The 21,004-nt window shown below is 39.4% G+C and overlaps 2 protein-coding genes across 6 annotated transcripts in view; one reads left to right on the forward strand and one right to left on the reverse strand.

Moving 5' to 3' along the window:
- Positions 1-2,794, reverse strand: part of CYLD (CYLD lysine 63 deubiquitinase) — a 28,518-nt gene extending 25,724 nt beyond the window's left edge. For 2 of the 5 annotated variants that reach the window (XM_064459411.1, XM_064459406.1), the window contains exon 1: positions 2,609-2,793. The gene's annotated coding sequence lies outside the window, so the exon portion shown is untranslated. Of the gene's footprint in view, positions 1-1,194 lie in introns of all 5 variants that reach the window. The other 3 variants (XM_064459410.1, XM_064459409.1, XM_064459407.1) reach the window with 3 other exon arrangements.
- A 4,732-nt stretch (positions 2,795-7,526) lies between these two features.
- Positions 7,527-15,978, forward strand: SNX20 (sorting nexin 20). Its single transcript, XM_009501993.2, has 4 exons — positions 7,527-7,805; positions 9,813-9,990; positions 11,486-11,637; positions 14,127-15,978. Exons 2-4 carry the CDS (start codon positions 9,825-9,827, stop codon positions 14,793-14,795), a joined length of 987 nt encoding a protein of 328 aa, XP_009500288.1. The 5' UTR covers positions 7,527-7,805; positions 9,813-9,824; the 3' UTR covers positions 14,796-15,978.
- Positions 15,979-21,004: the final 5,026 nt, after the last annotated feature.

The following is a 21,004-nucleotide window of genomic DNA, read 5'->3' on the forward strand; positions in this document are numbered from 1 at the left end:
CATTTTCATTTGATACACATAGATGGGCTGTAATATTTCTTTATGATTAACAGAAGTCTGACATCAGTATCAGATTGAAAAAAATACTGTTTTATACAGGAACTGATTAAGAACACAACAGGATCTTCCCCTACACCCTTCCCCCAAAGGAAACATGATTAAATAACCATTAGTTCTTACAAGTTTACTCAGATATTAAAATAGAGTTCCATTCAAGTTCTGTCTTCCCTCCCCTTACTTTCTCCAGACATTGGGGGTGGGGGTGGGGGAACCAAACAACAGATAATGACTTGTTTTTCATAGTTCCATTTTATGTTCTCAGCTTTCAAAGGTTGATGCACTTAACTTTCCTTTTTGTGAGCCATTCCACAAAGTTAATCAACTCCCAATACACTGCAAACAGGAATCTCTGACATTACAGGGACCATGACCTTTCCTGTTTCACTTTTAGAAATAATTTATTTTAATTTGAATGCAAATGTGTGGAAACAGTAGATTAACAGAGAATTCTGTTCAAGACCTAAAAAAAGAAATTATAATTTTTATTAAAATTATTTATTATATCCATTTTTAATACATATACCCTGCCTGCAGATCCATTGCTGCAATATTACATAATCTTCACATGTTTAGGAGTAAAGAATTCAGTGTGAAGACATGTTAACAGCTGCATTTAGATTATATAATGATAACTTTATACAGTGCATAGTCAGTCTTTCAAAGTCCTAGTTGTCCGCAGAGATGTTCTTCAGCCACTGAATACAGTACTAAAAGGTCTTTCATTATGGAAGAGTTCATTATCACTATATAAAATGCCTTCCTTTAAAAACTTACTACCGCCACTATCCCCTGCCAAAAAAAAATGTACAGCTCTGAAAACCAAGTCCCCTTCTGTTAGAATAATAAAAATGATAAATTAGTATTTTAACAGCACAGAAAAGCTTGCTTAAAAGGATGTTAAGTTCTGGCAATATATCAGAAATATATGTACATAAGCCACTGATTTGAAGATTATTTTCTTACAGCCATTTTCCATGGAATTGATTATTCTGCGATTAAAGTATACTTGCGGAAGCAGCAGCACACAGGTATCAGATTAAGACCAGAATAAACTACTAGACCTCAGTATGAATTAACTTGGGAACCAAACAAATTATGGTCAGCAATGAGTCATCGTTACACTGCACAACATACCTGCAACTATAAAACTTTGTGCAGAGAGTACTCGACCACCACCATGGACCTTTAAGTGTCAGAGCTTGTTCAACTGCATTCTTCTACTCCACCTATCTGAGTTATTTTCATGCTCAAAGGATTTGGGGAAGCAACAGGAAAAACAGTTATGACTACAACACTTCCTGCTTTGGAAAATATTTTTTAAATATCAGAGGGAGGCCATATTAAGCTACCTAACTTCCAAGCTTCCCTAAGTTCCTTCTCTTCCCATCTTGGGTCACCATCATCCCTACAGAGACATCATAAGAAAAAGTTTGCTCTGAAACATGAGAACTTCTTTCTACCCTGCAGTAGCCTTAAATGAACTATACAGAGAACTTTGAATCAGCTATCAAGTTTCAGCATGAACATAAAAGTCCGTAGCTCTGATTCAGAGTATAAACTAAACAGGCTTAAATAAACTGTATATTTTATTACAGAACTTTATATACTAAGTTTTAAACAGCTAAGATGCAAAATTTTGTTATTCAACAGTCCAAAAATTCTCAAAGGAAAGTCAAAACTAGGAGCAAGTAAATTTATTTGCAGCTCAATGTAGACAGAATTACATGAGTGCAATACAAGGCACAGGTGGAAAAAATATAGATGGTTTCTTCAAAATAGTGGTTGAAATATTGTCAATACAAATAAGTTCATACTGGAAACATGATTTCTAAAAGAAAATGCAGCTAAAAAAAGCTCCACTAAATGTTGTTAGGTGTTATAAACTTGATAAAAATATTCTACTTTAGAGGAAGAACAAAAATCATTACCACTATCAGAATACTCAGGTGTTACTAGATTTGGCAAGCGAACACCAATACACCGTCACTGCTGTTCTTGCAAACAACCCTCCTGTCACCTTGATATGCAAGTCCTACCAATAAGATGAAACGTCTGTGCTCAGGATTTTAAATGAAAACCAAATCATGTTTAACTTTGTTGAGGAACGGAGCATTTAATGGCAAGAGTGATGTAGCCGTATATCGCCTAGCAAGGTAAGATGCGACATACTGTGCACTTGCAAGTCGCGAGGTTCGACGCAAGGCTAAGGTTTTGAGAACAGCTGTTTCCTCCCCGCCCAGTTTTGAGGATTTTCTCCTCCTCTCCGGGCTGTTACGAACACGACAGGGAAGGACAGCCCCGGAACACTTCTTAAGTCGGAGCAACGGGCTGCCCAGGGCTGACGCCGGGCTCTCGGAAAGGCAGGGCCGGCCGCCGCGGCCCGGCCCGGCCCCGACGCCGCGGGGCCGGCCACCGCGGCCGCGGAAACGGCCGGCAGATCGGCTGGGGGCGGTAGGGCCGAGCCGGGCCGGCTCACCCCTACCTAAGGGCGCCGAGCAACGTCCCGCCCAGGCCCCGCCGCCCCTCCCTAGTTCGCTCGGTCGCTCACCTCTTCATCCCCAGCCGCGGGCCCCACCGCCCCACTCGGCCAGCCTACCGCAAGGCTCTCTCGGCGCCGCGTCAGGGCCCTGCGGCGCCCGGCGCTGCGCCCCGACCCACTCCCCGCTCTCCCATCACCGTCGTAAGTAGCCCAAGGCTCCAGCCGGCGAAACGCTCCCTACTGCTCCGGCGGGCCCGCCCTCTTGTTCCCCGGCCTCTCTGACAGCCAATCGTAGCGCGCCGGCGCCACTGTTTCGTAGTGGTATTGGCCAATGTCGCCGTCAGGTAAACGTGGCCAGGGGGTTTCCGCTCCATCAAGATTGTATGAGCCGCAGAGGGGGACGGAGAGGTCACAAAGGCCCGGTTGCGGAACGCTCTGATTGGTCGTCCGGAGCGCAAAGGCGGGACGTGGGGAGCTACTGCGGTGGTGATTTGATGGAGGGTGCGTGCGCGCGCCCCCATTGGCGGCGGAGGCAAGGCCGGCGGGCTCCGAGTGGCTGCGGGCGCACATCCCCGGTGGCGGGATGAGGCCCTGGCTCTGTTTCCGCTCACGCCCCGGCCTGGGTCGCGGGTCGGCTCCGCTCCGCTCCCTGAGGGCCACGCGCGGGGACGGCAGAGTGCGGACTCGTCAGGGCCTCACCGCAGCCCGGCTCGCGGTCAGAAGCCCCGCCGCGCTCCAGGCTGCGGGCGGGCTCTGAGAAGGCGGCGGGAGCGGCGTGGCGGCTCTGTGGCGCCCGCGCTGCTCCCCGGCACGCGGCGCTTTGGCCACCGGCTGGCCCCGGGTGTCCCTCACGGAGGGGGCGGCGGTGGGTGCCCAGGGACTGCTCGGAGTGTCGCGCTAGGTCCGGCCTTAGTAGCCGGATTTGAAATGCTTTTACTCTGGAAATGTGAGTAATGCCACTGACTGATTTAATAAAACCAGCAGGAGTTTACTGGAAACTCCAGAGGAAACGATGAGATTCCATCTACTGTGGAGCGAATGCTCGCAGTAATCATTTTACTTTGTCACTTAAGAGCAAAATTGCATTTTAAAGTCATATTTAATTTTTAAATAATAAATGGTGGTGAAAAGATACTAAGATTTATGCATTACATTTCTTCATTTTGCAGAAGGGCAGAGTAAGCCCGAGTTATGCTCTGCTAGTCCTCAAGGTGGCTATCTATATACACAGCAGCTGTATTTTCCTCCATTTGTAGAACTGCCTTTTATGCTACTACAAAATGCATTAGCATGTCCACTATAAATCCTCTTATCCCAAATTTCATTATGTTTCTATCTGGCGTATAATTAAATGACACGTGGAGTGTGACTATGAGTCTATTAGCCTAAGTACACCATAATTATATTTGACAAGAAAAGGAGACAAAATATCAAAACATTAGATAGGCATGACTACATGTGGTATTCCTAATCACTCAAAACAATACTGAAAAATATTTCTCTAGTCCATGTAATTATGTACTTAACCCTCTGTGATTTCAGCAAGAAGAACGACCAACATAGACCATTTAGAAAGTCTGTCATTCTACAGACAGAACAATGCTTGTGCAATTGATCCCAAGTTAATACCCTATTGACCCACTGGGCTTGCATTACAGCTCTGTGTCACTGACAGACCACAGATGAAAGGCAGGCCAGGACTGTTGTTTACTCTAAAGCTCCTTCGTATTCCTTTAGATAAAGGAGTTTTAAAGTGGTAACAGGGCTTTGGCAGCGTAAAACAGGCCTGTTATGTTTCTTTCATGTTGAAAACCCTGTCAGTAACACCAGCACAACGTATTTGCCATCAAACAGCAAATTATTTCTTTAAACCACGCTCTTGTTGAGAGAGACATGTTTTGTAATAAGGAAGTATGGTAAACAAATTCCACTTGCAAATGACATAGCATACAATTAAACATTCTATAAATAGCATGGAACAGAATTTTGTGCTGTGCCAGGATAGGAGTATGGTTTTCATTTAGCACAGCATCACCCCAAAAGTGCAGAATATTCCTGCAGAACAGCTGAATTTTTTGCTACTTCAAACATGGAAATGATAGGTATTTTTCCAGTTGCATTAGAAAAAGAGAAGAAAGGTCCTTGTAGAAGCATCAAAGACAACATTAGAGTGCTGTCTAAATATTAGTTATGTGATAAAGCAGGACTTGGATAAATATGTTAAGTATTTTTGTCTCCTCTTGTTTTTTCTCATTATCTACATTCTAATGAATGATTTGGTAAAATAAATAAGGTTTAGTTACAAAGTCTGGGGCCAGAGAGGAAAAAGCAGCACAGACTCTATGAGGTTGCCTGAAGCTGTATTTCTTTGGACAGAAGACTATTTTCTAACAGGGATATTGCAGCCATATTCTTTAACAAGAATAAGACCTTGCTGTGCCTAAAATTAAACACCAATAAAATCTGGCAGTAAACTGCAGTTTGTATATAACATTGGCCTATCTCACAATTTTTCAAGCTGATACTGGCTTTGTATTCTATGATTAAATATTGTGTCTGTCTGGGTTTATGTAATCAACATGATTGGGAAAATGTGAACTGCCCGAATCAGGGTATAAATCAAGGCAGGATGTTTTACACTACTGCAGCAGTCCCTTCTGGTTCTTTAACTATCAAAAGCACAAACATGGACTTTTAATACAGGCATCCTCAACATGGCATTGCAACACTAGCTCATCTGGTGGCTGGTTACCAAGTTTTAGACATAAGCTTTTAGGTAGGTCTTCCTAAAACGAGTCCTTTTACCTTAAATCAGGGTAGAGGACCTAACTCCTGTGACAACCGCTTTTATGCGCTGCAGCGTTACGGTGTTAACCTTGCCTCACTCCTATGTTATTGCAGAGCACTCTTCCGCATGCCTGGGTAGATACATTTTAACACTGTGCTCTTTATGTATGCCAGACAAAGTCAGTGCTTCCACGGAATACAAACTCTTGAGTGAGCCGGTGCATGAGGATCCCTTTTCCATCACTATGACAGAACATGCTTTTCCATTAAAATTTACCACAGTTCTATGAATAGTCAGTTAAACTGCACTTGCCCATCTCAGAATGGTATGCTGCCATGGTGAAAATTCCCCCTTTCCACTGCTTAACACTCTACACAGTATTTGACTGTTAGAAGTGGAACTGAGAATATAAAAATAAAGATAATAGTTATGCATTCTGCTAGCAAGTACCACTGTCTACTGTAGACTTTTTTTGAATGTACTAATCAAGTAAACACTTAGGAAAGTAAAATGCTGCCAGACTAACACCACTAGGTCCCAGTGAAGGGGCAGGGGCTGTCTGGGCCAAACCCAAGCTCATGGGAGCAGGGTGGGGAGGAGCACTCTGCTAAACCTGCTGTGGATGTTGTGGCTCCTGGGTACGAGGAATCCATTCAGGAACCAGCTGTGACTGTAACATCTGGCTCTACAGAGGCAGGCAAAATTCTTGCAGAACACCTTTGATTTGTAAGTTATTTCATATCAGTCAGCCATACTCATAATAACAGGTTTCACTTCTTTTTAATCATCCAGGTTAATTTTACTAGGACTTACTGATTCTGAAATAATTTGAAGTAGAGGTCATATTTAATATACTGAAAAATATACTTTCCTTTTTTCTTTTAGCTTTATGAAGAGCAGGACAATAGCACTAAGCATCACAAAGTAATACATTGCTTTTTGGCAACACATAAATTAACATTCAGAATTCAAAGTTTAGATCTGTGAACTGTCAGCATGAGTGAAATGCACTGAAACCCCCCTTGGTTTTTGCTTACAATTGTAACCAAACCCATAAATCTAACTTGAAAGGAATGAGACCTGAGCCAAGAACCCATGCCTTGTCTACACTTAAAAGGGTTGGCTGGTATAGCTATACCTTAGAGCTGTGTTGGCAAGCACAGATTTCTTTTCTGGTGTAACTTTCCTCATGGAACATGCTAAACTGGCTAAAGGACTTTGCCAATATTATGGCATCTACACTAGGGCTTTTGCCAGTATGGATGTAGCTGCATGGGAGTGATTTTTCATCATTCTGACAGCTATTTTGGCAAAACTTCTGCATTTAGGCTGAGTCCAAGTTAAAGTTGGCATTGTTTTATGTTGCAAATAAAGCAGAAGAGAAGCATTGGCAGTTTATGGCCCTGGTTTTACGTTATTTCAAATTGTTCTAAAGGAATGTGTGGGGCAGGATCCATGTGGTCCTTTGGATGTTTGCCTCCCACATTTGTGCTGCATTAAAATAGCTTCATTTTTCAGTGAGTGAGCTTTGGCAATGGGGAAACTTACATTACTAAATAAAGATAGCATCCATATTATTTGCTCCAGAAATATCTATCCTGATGTTTTAAAGCAAATTTCAAAAGTGAAGTGAACTGCAGAAGGAAGTATATGGGCCAAAGGACATGTGGATGAATGCATTATTCTTCTTTATTTTGTCCTCAGTTCAACAAAGAATTTAAGCACAGGATTAATTTGGGGCACACACATAAGCCCATTTCAAGTTTAGTAGTCACGTGGGATATGATACTGCTTCTATTTGAACTTTAATTAAGCAGATATTTGAAATTAATCATATGTTTAAGCACTGTGCAGAATTGGGATTTCTGTCAGAAGGGCAAGTTTAGTTTGAGTGAGGCTACTTATTGTGGTACCATCTGCATTTTCTTTTCTGAACTGGGTGTTAAGTCTGTATTTTAAAGACATCCCATGGGGCATGTTTTTTCCACATAAGTACATTTACATATTTGGCTCTTTTTTCCTAATATCTCGTTTGCTAGGTGTGTTTTTTTGGTTTCAGAAATCCATGCAGAGAAGTTTTCATTGATTTTGTAATTCTATTTACTGTTGAACTCTTTCCTCTGCCAGACTTTGTGTTTGCACGTGTAATCCTGACCTTTGGGTTTGCAAACCTGCCCTTGCTGCTGGAGCTGTACTGTGGACGACAGGCCGTGCATCGCCCACAGACAGCACAAGGGATGTTTGAGGCAGACAGGAGGTTTCATGCGTAATCAGTCAGCACGGAACCAGTGAGCCAATTGGACGAGGAAGTCTGATTTAATCAAGGCTTCTTCCTTCCTTTTTATAAAATACAGAATGTGCCTGTTAGAAGAAAACACAGACATATTTTTCTGCGTCTTGAAAATGCAAAGCAGGCTTTTCATGACTTTGTACAAACTACACATACACCACAACTAAAAGCTCTTCAGCAGTTTCCAGGTGAGTATTCTGTGCACTTCAGTTTCTAGTGTTACTTACAACTCAGTGAAGCAGTTGGAGTGGCATTTACCCTGAAACAGAACAGGATGAGTGTCTGAAGAAAAATTGTGTAATTTATTACAAGTTTTTTGTATTGGTTTGGATTGTTTGTATGTAAATATAAATAGTAGCTTAGTTGACAGAGCTTACAATGATTTTTAGATGTGAAAATGAAACTCTTTGTATGAAGTACCGATAGTTTTTAAGGCAGATATATTTAAAGCAGAAGATTTGTATATCACAATGTTCACTTCTGCTTTCTTCTCCTTAAAAGTGTATTGTGTTTCTCTGGTAAATCATGTTTTAAAGTGGTATTTTTGTCTCTCTATATATACACATATATACATATTTTATGTATATAAAGTTACACATATATAAAAAGGTATATATCTCGACTATAAGTAGAATTTTGCTTATAAGATTATACCAACTCATAACCAAGAAAAAAGTTGTCATTTAAATTTATTCAGCTATTTTCAGATTCCTCATTTAATCTAGTATGATTATCTTTACATTAAAAACAAATATTTGCAAGTTTATTTTCTTGGGATAAATTGTCATGATTTTCAAAAGGCTGAGCAATTAGACAATAAGTAGGTGGCTACTCTTCATGTCCAAAAAGCAGGTCTTAAGGAGGACTAGAAGAACAGTGAGAACTTTCACCTCCTAGTCCAAAGTCTGAAAATAAGGGCTTCCATGATGTTTTTGTTAAGGAGGATGAGAACATGTATGTAATTGCTTATCCAAGTCAGGCAAAGGAAGGATTTCTGTTAGTGGAAAGTGATTTGCACTTCCATTATTTCCAGTGGGGAAAGTAATTCCTTTTCTTTTTATATCCTCGCAGTTTGCCAGAAATCAATAGGTCCGCTGGAGTTTCCTTACCTCTGTATTCAGCATTGCATAACTGTGTGGTAGACAAGTGGAGGCAAAATGATATGTAGTAACATCCCTGTCCTAAACCCTCTCATTACTTAATAACCACTGCTTGGGCATTATTTTTACATTTGTAGCAGGGAGACTTCTTTTTCTTAAAAGTAGGTTTTTATGTTATTTGATTTTCACCTATTGGTTGAATTGTGAGCAATACTTCTCTCATACTAACTAACAGAATACAGCACCCTGGCAAAGTTGTTAGGATACTCTTAGAATTTTTTCAACTGCTAGTATAAAATAATGATGTAACAGGTAGGGTTTTTTTTTAAAAAAAAAAAACAAAACCAAAAAAACCCCAAACCAAAAACCAAAACATCCTGGGGAGACATTTATGTGGCGGAATAGCCAATCTGGTCTATGGAGTAGGAGTATATTGTGTTAGCCATTTTATCAGTTTGTAATAAAATATTAGTCCTAGCAGAACAGGCACACAGATCTACAAGCACAGTATATAGGTTAAAAGGAGAAGTAATGGCAGAATGCTTCTCTAAAATAATTAGAAAATTCAATTCTCCTTCCACCTAACCATTGTCAAATTCATTTGTTTTGTTCTCACAGTATGGAGGCAAGTCTCTGGAGATAACTTGAAACTGTGAAATATGACAGAAATATTATACTATTTTATATATCGCACTATTTTGCCCTCAGGTTGTGATTAAGAACAGATGGCAAGCTTGAGGGCAAAATGCAAGGAGAAAAAAATCTGTCCCCACTGAGGTTTATGATGAACTTCTTATCTATAAGAATGGAATTCCCCACCTAATCTCATTCAACATACCTTCTTATCATTTTCATGCTTGATTTTAAACTGCCAAAAAGATATCCAAACACTTTACGTGGTAACGGTAATAGGAAAGGTTCTCCACTGGTAGCTATGTAGATATTTCTATTTATTACTTTAGTTTTTGTGAAATTACAGTTGCCCTCATACAAGTTCACAAAGAACAATGAGTAAGTCAATAAAAAAGATTACCAGACTGGATCCTCTAAAGGCATGCTACTAAGAAATGTCATATCTTTTTTGTAATCTTTCAGCAATAGCTTGCAATGGACCAAGACTCCCACTGCACAGCAGAAAGGGAACTGTTGGAAGCTGTAAACAGGATTACTACATTTTCTACCACAAGTCCAACTGATGAAGAACAAAACCAACCCAAAGCTGAAATTTCATGTCAAGTGAGAAAAGAAAACCCAGAAAAAGATGACCTGCAAGGTTGATGCTATTCTTTTATTTTTCATGTAGCTATTGATGCCATTAGTCTTTTATATAAAAAACTTATTTATTGTAGCAGTAGTCCAGATTTACACTGCTAAACTTCATCAGATGGCCTGTCTCAGGAGTGCACTTTATGTACATCACAAAATCTGAACTTCTTGGCAGTATCAGCAAGGGCACCGAGAACTGGATTGAAGCTAATCTCAAGCAGTAGTATCCCCTGCTTTATGAAGGCAGCATTGAACTTTTACTATGTCTAAGATTGCTGTCATCTGTTATTAAATAAAATGTTATATATAATCCAAAAAATATATAATTTCCTCAAGATTTTCAGCCTGCAAAGATGTCATAAACACCACCTCTCTTAGGAAATATATGCTTTGTAGAGATTGAGCCAAACCCCAAAGGCTTGCTAATTGAAACTGTAAGGCTGAATGATTAAGGACATGTAAAAGTGGGGCCAGTGAAGGAGTATTATGGTGCCTTTAAAATTCTATTTCTGCATCAAGCTGTTATCTTCCCATTCATTATGTTCCCATTCATTCCCCTCCATTGTCAGAACGTTAGATACACTGGAGACTGACTTCAGCTGACTGCACTGGCAGAGACATTATTGATAGGAAATTAGGACTGGTGTGCCCACTGAAATACAAACATTCCATTTCTTTTATCCACTTTGCTAGCCTATATGCCACCTGATGAAAACTGTTGTCAGTAGATTTCAAAGACAGAGAAATCACCCTTTTGAAGAGCTACATCAGACTCCCCTGTAAGCAAACTCTTCAACCAGCTGTCCTACATTTCTATATAAGCATATGTATATATGTTTGTGTACACCTGTGTGTACGTGACTCTGGGCAGAGAGGGAGAGGAAGGGAGGGAGGTATATAAAAATATTTGTAGCTGAACTGTGACATCAGTTCAGCTACAAAAGAAAAAGAGGATGTGAGAATTTCTCCTTTGGCTGAGCTGATTATCTGAGCTTCTCCGTTAAGGTTAGCATATTCATGTTTTCTCAGCTTTCACCTGTTACTGAACAAACCCAATATTTGAATAGGTATTTGAATTTATGTCTGAATTTGCAAATGCATTGTACTATCTTCTCCTTTTAGCAACAAAGAAGCATGGGGGAACATCTAATTCAGAACACTGAGTCAGCATTTCTTAGGGCTACTTCTGGGATGGTGAAGCATACTTCCTGCTCAGACTGTGACCGAAGTTACAACCTAGACATACAATGCTTTGTGTCAGCATTTTTTCTATAACTTCATATTCTGTAGCCAATCTGCTGTCTTTCAAAATTTCAGACCACAATAACTTCAGAGAATCTGGACCTGTCTTTATTAGCAGTGAAATCACTTATTTTATCAGGCTTTAGATCTGGCTGCTACAGCACCAGAAATTCTAGGCTCTTCTTTCACAATAAATGCATAAGAGTTTTCTTTCCAAATGCAACGGTTCTAATCTGAAATACCAAATATATTGTTTCTAGATTCCAGGGCATCCCTAAGTCCCAACTCTTCCATGACCACCAAGGAGCTTCAGGAATACTGGAGGAATGAAAAATGCCAGTGCAGACAAGTCAAACTCCTTTTTGAAATCTCATCAACCAGGATTGTAGAGCATCACTTATCTAAATATGTGGTAAGCTAAGAAATGAATATGTAGGAAGACCATTAATTTTTCTTCACTCTGCAGGGGTCTGCCAGTACACAGCATGCCTCACTACATGAAAGCCTTACCAAGGGCAAAGTTTTGCAAGCCGTGATCATACCAAGTAAAACCTGTCCTCACATGAGCATAGCTAGTGGAATCTGCCCCCAAAAAAACCCTCTGACAATCAGTTCACAAAATCTGTAGCAGTAGAAAAGTGATATCAAATAAATTAGTAGCTTGAGTATCCTGAACACCCAGAGGCTTGTCAACGTTAAGAAAATTCACACAAATATAAGAATATCAATATAGTTACACTTCCACTGAGCTAGGCTGCTGTGTTGCATTTATATAACTTCCATATCAGAGATTTATGTTAGCACAAGTGCAAAATTCTTTGATGTTGACAAAGTCTAAGACATGCTCCAGCTAGATTGCTTGGGATTGTTTTCCTTTCCTACCTAGAGCTCCATCAGATGGCATACTTCCGTCATATTTTTATGGTGAAACTTGAATATGAGGGACAGGAACAACAGATGGGTTGGATTTTTGTATCTTTACATGTACTGTAGTTGTACTTGTACTGTACTACTGTACTGAGACTTGGTTTTTATTTCTGATTCTGCTCCTGGCCTTCAGGAGGACTGATCTAGAGCAAGCCTCTTTCAGTACTCCTGTTAAATTCAATAGGGATGTTTTCCTTGTTTATAAGGAAACCTCTGAGATCTGTAAATAGAAAATGCTAAGAATCATACTAGTGGTGTTGATACTGGGTGATGCAGCTCAGTAGAATTTGAAGCAGGTAAATATTCTGGAGACTGTCCTCTGTCCCATGTTGCATGCTATACACACCTACTTAGATGCTGCCATTCTTGCATACATCTAATAGTATCCAGCTTGTTGAATAGTTAAAAATTATTTTAGTTAACTGTATGCGAACAAGAGTATCATTCAGTGTATGTGCAAGTAGTTAAATTCAGTCATAAGTTACACACCTAGGCAAAAAGATTTACTTTACAACAAACTTTAGCCAATTTGAATGATAGTCTAATTAAATGGTACTTCTTCCCTTTTTCATGCACACTCCACAAATAAAAACCCAAGTACTTCTAAATTATTCCCTTGGCTGCCCTTCATTAAATGGTAGCTTAATAAATTGCTCTTATGATTGTTTTGGGTATGCATCAGGCATATATACAACTTTCAGCAGGAGCAGGACAAAGTGTAGGAAAATGTCACAGTGCTTACAAATGAAAAGAGATAAGTCAGCTCAAATTTAGAAACCTTTCAAGGAGCATCTGTAAAGATTATTTATGAAGATTAAAAGATGATTTCTCTTCAAGGAAAAGCAAGGACAATAATCAGACAGACACTAGTGCTAGTATTGGTTTGTACCCTTCAACAGCAGCAAAGAAAACAACTGGCATGAGTAGAACTGCTCCAGTTCCTGTATAATTCAACAGGAACAGAGTGAAGTTGAATGTGAACATGGTCATGGTCCAAAAGCCAGCAAGGTCAACAGTCCATGTCCTTAGCTGGTGTACGGTGACAAAGTTAATCTGGCCTCAGTGGAACTCCACTGGTTCATGCACATTAGGGATTTGACCCTTCCTTGGCATCATTACGCTTGGGTCAGGACCAGATGAGACTCTATTTGTACAACACATAACACACAATTTTTTTTTGCAGCTATTTTTCTAATATCACGTTTATTATAGTCATTTTGAGGCTAGTGAAGAGCTGAGGAAGACATACTCTTGAGTACTGTTAATGTGGGACATTGTTGCTATTAGATGTTAGTGAAGGATTTTGGATAGCAAACATTTTTATAGAAATGTCACCTTCTTTTTTGCATTATTTATATGCCAAGTAAGTTTGAATAACAGGACAATGATATAGAGGGAAAAAAAGGCTTTGGAGTTGCTTCATCTTATTTTTGCACACACCAAATATTACTGCCAAATACACCCTTTTCTTCCACAGCATTAATAACACCCCCAAATCCTTAGAAATGCCTGATACTAACAACATTTCTGAGTATTATGACCAATATAAAATAGATTACATTCAACATTAAGTCTGGGAAATCCATTCAGTTCACTGAAGGTGATTGACTGCAGCAGCCGTGGCTCTTATAAACAAAGTACAGCTACAGAAATGCTTTGTAAGTGATTTTATGTGCCTCAGTCTGCTGCTAGTTCACCATTCCCTGCACTTTGCAAGGATGGGATGTGTTAGAGTATTGTTTATTTACAACTCATTTCCACGCTAAGTTTAAGTCTGGTGACAAAAGTCCAAACTAGCAGGATGTGGGAGTTATTAATTTGATGGCTGCAGATTTCAAAAATCAGGCCTACACTGAGCATGCACCATAATCTCAGGCAGCAACTAATTTAGCAGCACTGCTATAAACCATAGGAGTAGACAAGGGGCTAGAATGGTCCTTCTCATGGTTATTTTTTCTGTTGTATTGTGTTTAGATGTATAAAATCATCATTTTGCAAACAGGGAGTTTTGACAGCAACAAGTCTGTAATTGAACGACGTTATTCAGATTTTGAGAAACTGCACAGAAATCTGCTGGAGGAGTTTAGTGAAGAAATGGAAGATGTGACCTTTCCCAAAAAAACTCTGACAGGGAACTTCACAGAAGAAATAATCAATGAGAGAAAATTAGCATTCAAGGACTATCTGAGACTTCTATATTCTATGAAATATGTCCGGAGATCAAGAAAGTTTATTGACTTTTTAACAAGGCCGGAGCTTCAGGAAGCATATGGTTGCCTGCGGGGTGGCCAGTACACCAAAGCTTTGGAAATCCTTTTAGAAGTCATTGGTCTGCAGGAAAGGCTGACAAAAGGCAACCCTGTCTCAGTTGTCCCTACTCTCTGTGCTATCGTGGTATGCCACAAGGACCTGAAAAATGCAGCAAGTGCCTTTGAATATGGAGAAAAAGCTCTATCATGCCTTCGTGTACATACCAGCCACAGGTATTATATGCCACTGTTAGAAACAATGGTCACTTTGGCATATGAGCTTGGCAAGGATTTTCTGTCTTTGCAAGAAAAACTGGAAGAATGGAAGGCAAAAAAAGATCCCGTACGGGTTTTTACCCTGAAAGAACTTGCAGTTCGGGAATATGTACAATGAACACAAGAAAAAAATTCATTAAAGAACAAAGCTGTCGGGTCCTTTTCCGAAACACAAGCTCTTGAAAGCATAAGAACTGGACATCATCTGTTTGTCTAACATAACTTTGTATTAGTAGAAAAAAATTAAATCAAATATCTTTCATGTTCAAAAGGGACATTAACATTTATGATGGAAAATACTATATTTACAGATATGAGGAGCATCTCAGATTATTAAGGTTTTTGGAAAGAAATTTGCAACAAAAAATCATTCATGATTTGCTTATTTTGAACATAGTCAACTCCGTGTGAAAAATTAGAATAGGAAAATACAATGAATAAAGCACTTAAGAATCTTCAGAATCAGAGGCATCGCTTGCTCACATGGAAACTACTTCCTTTCAAGAAGAGAAATATCTTGTCAATCAATGCAATCTGTAGAATTCATCTTCAGACACTGGATGTAGTTTGTTACTCTTCCACCTGAAGCCTGGGCAAACAACACTTGCCATTTCTGAGAATGGATTGGTCTGTTCCCACTGAAGTCAACCGCTGTGGGTGGGAGGGCCTGGGCAGAAGGTTTACAATCAACTTTGATACGAGCAAAAAATACAAGTGATGATCATTCCATCAGAGAGAAGGGAATATGCTTGATTTTCCTTTTGTAGCTGATAGTTTTATGACTTGCATTGAAGGCACATTCCTGTTTGGGGTGATCTTTAAGTACAGGTCTGACCAAGGTAGAAAATTCATACCACCTGTGCTATATACATATTGGAAAGGAACCACAGAAGGGTGCTGTTGAGGAGGACAAATGGCTATTATAATGCTCGCATTTAATTCTGATTATCAAGCTGTGAGACACATGGTTAACAGACAGTCTATGTTAAGCATCTGCTTCCCCGTTGCCTTTCAGAGGTTTATGTAAACTGGGCATTGCCTTAGTTTTACAGCCTGGTACACTATGCAAATATCCTCTTGGTGGTACTGCAATATTACAGCTAGTTCTTTCAGGGATCCAACCCACACATACAAATACTAAACTTGTCTTGGCCCTAGCACCTAGCACTCCTGTGAAAGCTTCCTAAAAGCTGAAAAAGTCTCTATTTACCTGCTTCTGTAATTTCCTTCAACTCTACTATCTCCCCCATACACTTAATACTTCAGTAAATTAATTCTAATAAATATTGTCACTAACATGCCATGCTAGCATTGGTCATTATTCGCTCCTGAACTCACTGAGTACTTTCAGGCCTGTACTCCAGGTACGGATACCTCTTGAATCACAATGACACTGTCTATAAATTAGGAATAACTGTGTTAACTTGCCTCTCAGGAACATAAAAGAATCAGCTAATTGAAAGTGCACTGAACGTGAAAAACATTGCTGTACATTGTTACAACATGGGTGGCTTGGAAAAAATACAGAATAATAGGAGTGTCTAGGGTAGAAAGTTAATATTTTAAGTAGCTATTAACAGCTAGGCGTTAAACTCAAAACATGTGGATTATTTGTTATTTGACAATTACTATTTTTTCTAGTTATACCAGAAGTAAGAGAATTAAGAGTAATTAAGAGACTTAAGGACTAATCTTCCCAAAACTTACCATATTGCAGGACAGTTAAAATGGACCAAAGGTAACACCTTAGAGGATCATGTCTGAATCAGTAACAGAGTACTGAAGAAGAAAGAATGCCTGGAGTCTGCATCACACCCAGGCAACCTGGAGTTAAGGCAGAAAGGAAGCATGGCCATCATGTTGCTCTACCTCCACAGCAGTTTGTGGTGAATGGGGAAAACAATTTCCCTCCTTTTGCTTCCTCCCCTCATTGTGTGCAGCAGCCAAGGCACAACTGCCTTGGATTCTCCTCAGGTTCTTGCAGGTCTGTAAGCGAGTAGGTAATTGTGTCCACAGACCCTCACCCTACAGCTGACTACAAGATTAGAGGGTTCGTAAGTACATGCTGTCTAGCAAGGACAAATACCAGGAAAGCGGCACATCAGGAAGATCTTACTTAACCTTTACTTGTGGTAATGCTATAACTTTCTACCACTGAAGGATTAACTGATGCAAATCTAACCAATTTTTGTTGGCATGGCAGTGCACATTAGGAATATGAAAAGGTGCTATTCGGCTAAGAGAAAAATTTACATAATTCAAAAGGCACTAAAATAAACAGTGCCAAAAAAACTGGTTTTGTTGGAATAAGCCAAATTTCTTCTGAGAATGCTTTTCCATATAATGTACTAGCAGAATTTTGTCAGCAAAATGGTCCTAGAATAGGTCACATTTTCCCTATCCACCAGAAGGCAAAGGTCAGTTTCTTTGTATTACGGGGGGAAATGAACTAAATAAATACAAGAATGGTGTGAAGAAATAATGTGTGTATTGCATAATTCCCCCACACTAAGTTCTTTAATGTAGAGCCTTGTAGTGGGGCACCTGTGGCAACCAGTCAGCCACAACATCTGCAGAGCTACCCAGGAAGAATATATCATCTGCCCCAAAGGGCTGATTTCAGTTTCTGCTGCATTGAGATTTCCAGTCAAGCCACTTCATGTATGAATCTGCAGAGCCTACAGCATGTGTTATCAAAGGGTATTGTTTGTAAAACCTGTTCGTGATTTCATTACTATTAGAATACAACAAAAATAAAATCTCCCCCAACAGTTCAACCTCCCCCAAGCAAATCATGTATGTATTCCCTTCCTACAAATGCAGAGCCTGTGTCTTTCAGATTTATTAATCTCTTCAGAGATGACATTGAAAATCCTTGGAAAGAGAAAGCTGGTATGGCAATGGCAATGAATGGGTACCCACAGGGCCTGGATTGCACCTGGAGCTCTGCCACAGACTTGGTCTGAACTTTGCATGAGTAACTTAACCTCTGTGCACCTATTTCCTCACCCAGTTACTTCCCCAGCAAAGTTTCCTCATTCATGTTTTCAGTACTCACTGAACAGAAAAGCTGTGAAACTTGACCAAGTAAGTTAACTCTAACATTCAACTTAGAAATGTGCATTGGGATGGAGGCAATTTTAATATATATAAGCGTATCTAATTTCTTGAAAGTATCTCGAAATGGCGAAAATGAAGATAACAGAGGCAGTAAGTTGCCAAACCTATGTGCTTATTGTTGATTGCTTAGTTTCTTACTAATACAGTCTTATTTTATAATCAGGCCTCACTTTTATTACACACTAGAGAAGTTTAAAAAATATCTATTTATTGCACTGGACTACAGTGAGACCATGGTGGCTCATCGGCTCCATAGGCAATCAGCCAGTTCTGATTTCTTAGCTGTGTACTCTCAGAGACTGGTTGGACCAACCAAAAGAATTCTGTTTTCATTTACTCACATTTCAAAAGTCAACTTCTGTGTATTCTTTTTCACTTGATTTTTGCAGCAAAGTGAGTATTTGGCGGTTATATGTTACTAAACTAAAAGGTAATGGCATTCCTGCTCTCATACTGACCCTACTATCTTCCACTTGGAATCACAGCCTGCAAGGACTGGGTTCCTTCTGCCTGTACATGTGACTTTTATCTTCCACAGTTAAAAATGTGTAGCCAGGCAGAGCAGATTTCTTGCACAGAGTCAGAGAAGATTAGTCTCTCTCCCCATTAACACTGCCCGCTGCAGGTATACATTAGTGGCCTAAGCAAGAAGAATCACATAACCACTGTAGAGTATCATATATGCTAGCAATCTGTTATTATCCACTTTCCTCAACAACAGCACACAGTGCATCAGAGCTTTTCAGTATGATCTTAGTTTTTACATTGTCCTTCATACCTCTGAAGTATGCCTACAACAGACAACAATCCAAGTATAAATTCACGTTTATATTTTTTTCCGTAAAAAAAGGTCAAAAAAAGAAAATATTGTCCAACCAACATCTGCCTAGCATGTCTAACAAACCACAGGCTGCATACATACAAGCTAGAAGAAAATTTAAATAAAATCTGGGCAGATCATCTCCAAGAGTCCAAAGAGAGTTGTATTACAATCTATTGAGATTTACCCCATTTCCATATCAATTATTATATCATTTGGGGCATTAAGTAGATAATACTGTTTACACAACTTTCTAAAATAACTAAAGAAGCCCATGAGGATGCCTAGTTACTTATGAAACATATGCAGACAAGATGCTCTCTGTGCAATGCAGCATCTTGTTTACAGGGAATCCTGTGATCTTTATCACATACTTGTTATTAACTCCTGTTATCTGCTGCATCACTGGAGGATAATATTTGCTTTCCTGAATCTTAATAAGGCTAAATACATTTATTGAATTCAACAGATTTGTACAAGCAGCATGGGAGTCGAGTTCAGGACACAAGATGAAATCTAGGTTTTGTGGCTCAGACAGCAGCTGAGCAAATCTAATCAAGAATGTTTATTTTCTGATTAGATCAAAGGCAGGAGCAAGATGTGTTGAAAAACTAAACACAGTTGTAATGGTGTAAAATACTGAATGTCAGTCCCCATCTGGATGAGGTGAGAACCCCAAAGAACTAACCTATTTACATTAGGATCATATTACAACATATGTTCATCACACTTTGTGAGTATATATTTGCTCTATATACAGATACATAAGACACTAATCTTCATGTTAGACCAAGGAGAGTATAGAGTAACTGCACTGAAATAAGTTATAATGTAATTGAGAGCAAAATAAGGTCTTCTGTCTATATAAACATGTGCACAGCTCTATACATGATGGATCGTGGATGGACAGGTGGACTGATGAGTGGCTAGAGCAAAGAAATTTCAATGTTTTGGTGCTTAATATTTGCCAAGTGTTTTAAGAAATTTGGATCAAACCTACTTTTACAAGTACTACATGGTTATATGTACATAAACAGTTTTAAACATATGACCTTCTTTTATTGCAAATAGGAATACATCTGTAAGGCTGTGATTATTCAGGCAAGGAAAATACTCAAGAGAGATAGGCTGGATGGACTTTCATATACTAAACTCTCTAAACTAGTGTAATTTAAATATTGTTTCATTCCAGGAAGTGCCAGAGTAGACTCTAACTGATAACTGTAAGGAAATCTTAAAGAATTTTACTGAAAATACAGAATTTAAATCCTAATATTTTTCCTCGTTATTAACATTTCTAAAAGATTTGACTCCACCCTGGCGACTGGCTGTAGTGCCACTAGATGGAGCTGCAGCATTTACAGGAGCTCAGGACCCCTGCAAGCTGAAGCTTTTTTAACAAAAAGGATTTAATGACTTGAAAATTTTTTAAAACTCTACTCTAAAATCTAACATTTAAATTTTAATATGATTAAACTAAATATATATATATATTAATTCCATCGGTGGTTTAGACTGGAGCACCTAGCTTTCTAGCTGTCCTTCAGGACAATTTAACATACTCCTTTATCAGCCATCTCATAAAGCTGGCTAGAAAGCTGAAAGAGAAAATGTTCTTGGAGGCTTTTAGACCTGGTGAGTTCAAAGCCAGAGTCACTGCAGTGCCTCAGTTCTTACAGTACCTTTTCATTCTGATCAAAAGGAACCAAGTAAAACTCACAACTCTTAAAAGAACTATCAAATAATGGGGGGAGGGAAGTAAAAACAAATGGACCCATAATGCCTCTGAACAGTGGTAGGGGAAGTTTTTTGACTCCATTTTATATAGCCGCACTCCCAAGTGTGAAAACAAGAGATTATCCTGTTTTGAGTCCAACTACTACAAAATATCTTAAAGCTCCATTAATTTAATGATATGAAGGCATAGATATACCCCAAACACTATAGGTATACACATTTCATTTTGAGCTTTGTTCCCTTGTTAACACAGAAGGGGAAGACACAATGACTAAACCTGGACTGTAGTTGCTGGTCATCTCCTTCATCTGTGTTTTAAGTAACAAAACACAGAAATGTTTTTGGAAGCAGTCCCTGAAAAACATGGCATATTTGGCTAGCACAGGCCTACAGTTCCTTGAGTTGTGCTAGTGATTTTTATCAAGTTGCTGGGATAGCCTAGGTTTGGAGGCTGGCTTCTCCCCCCACTGAGTGTCAGCTGCAGACCCGAGTTTGAAAGCAGCCTCTCCCTGCATCAAGATTTTTTTTTCCAAAATGTTTCTGCAGAGCCTGCCGGCTTTTAAAAGTGCTTAGGAAACAGCATGAGGGAACAGGCAGTCCAGCAGCAGCAAAAAGCAGGAAGACTATGCTGAAGTCGTTGAAAGAATACT

The sequence above is a fragment of the Phalacrocorax carbo genome, chromosome 8 (assembly GCF_963921805.1).
Source record: "Phalacrocorax carbo chromosome 8, bPhaCar2.1, whole genome shotgun sequence".
NCBI classification, from domain to species: domain Eukaryota; kingdom Metazoa; phylum Chordata; class Aves; order Suliformes; family Phalacrocoracidae; genus Phalacrocorax; species Phalacrocorax carbo.

Bases quoted from the DNA above. Each gene is read 5' to 3' on its own strand.
- SNX20 (XM_009501993.2), top strand. From the start codon at position 9,825: ATGGACCAAGACTCCCACTGCACAGCAGAAAGGGAACTGTTGGAAGCT. The intron at 9,991-11,485 runs GTTGATGCTATT...TATTGTTTCTAG, and splicing joins AGAAAAAGATGACCTGCAAG to ATTCCAGGGCATCCCTAAGT. The intron at 11,638-14,126 runs GTAAGCTAAGAA...TATTGTGTTTAG, and splicing joins ATCACTTATCTAAATATGTG to ATGTATAAAATCATCATTTT.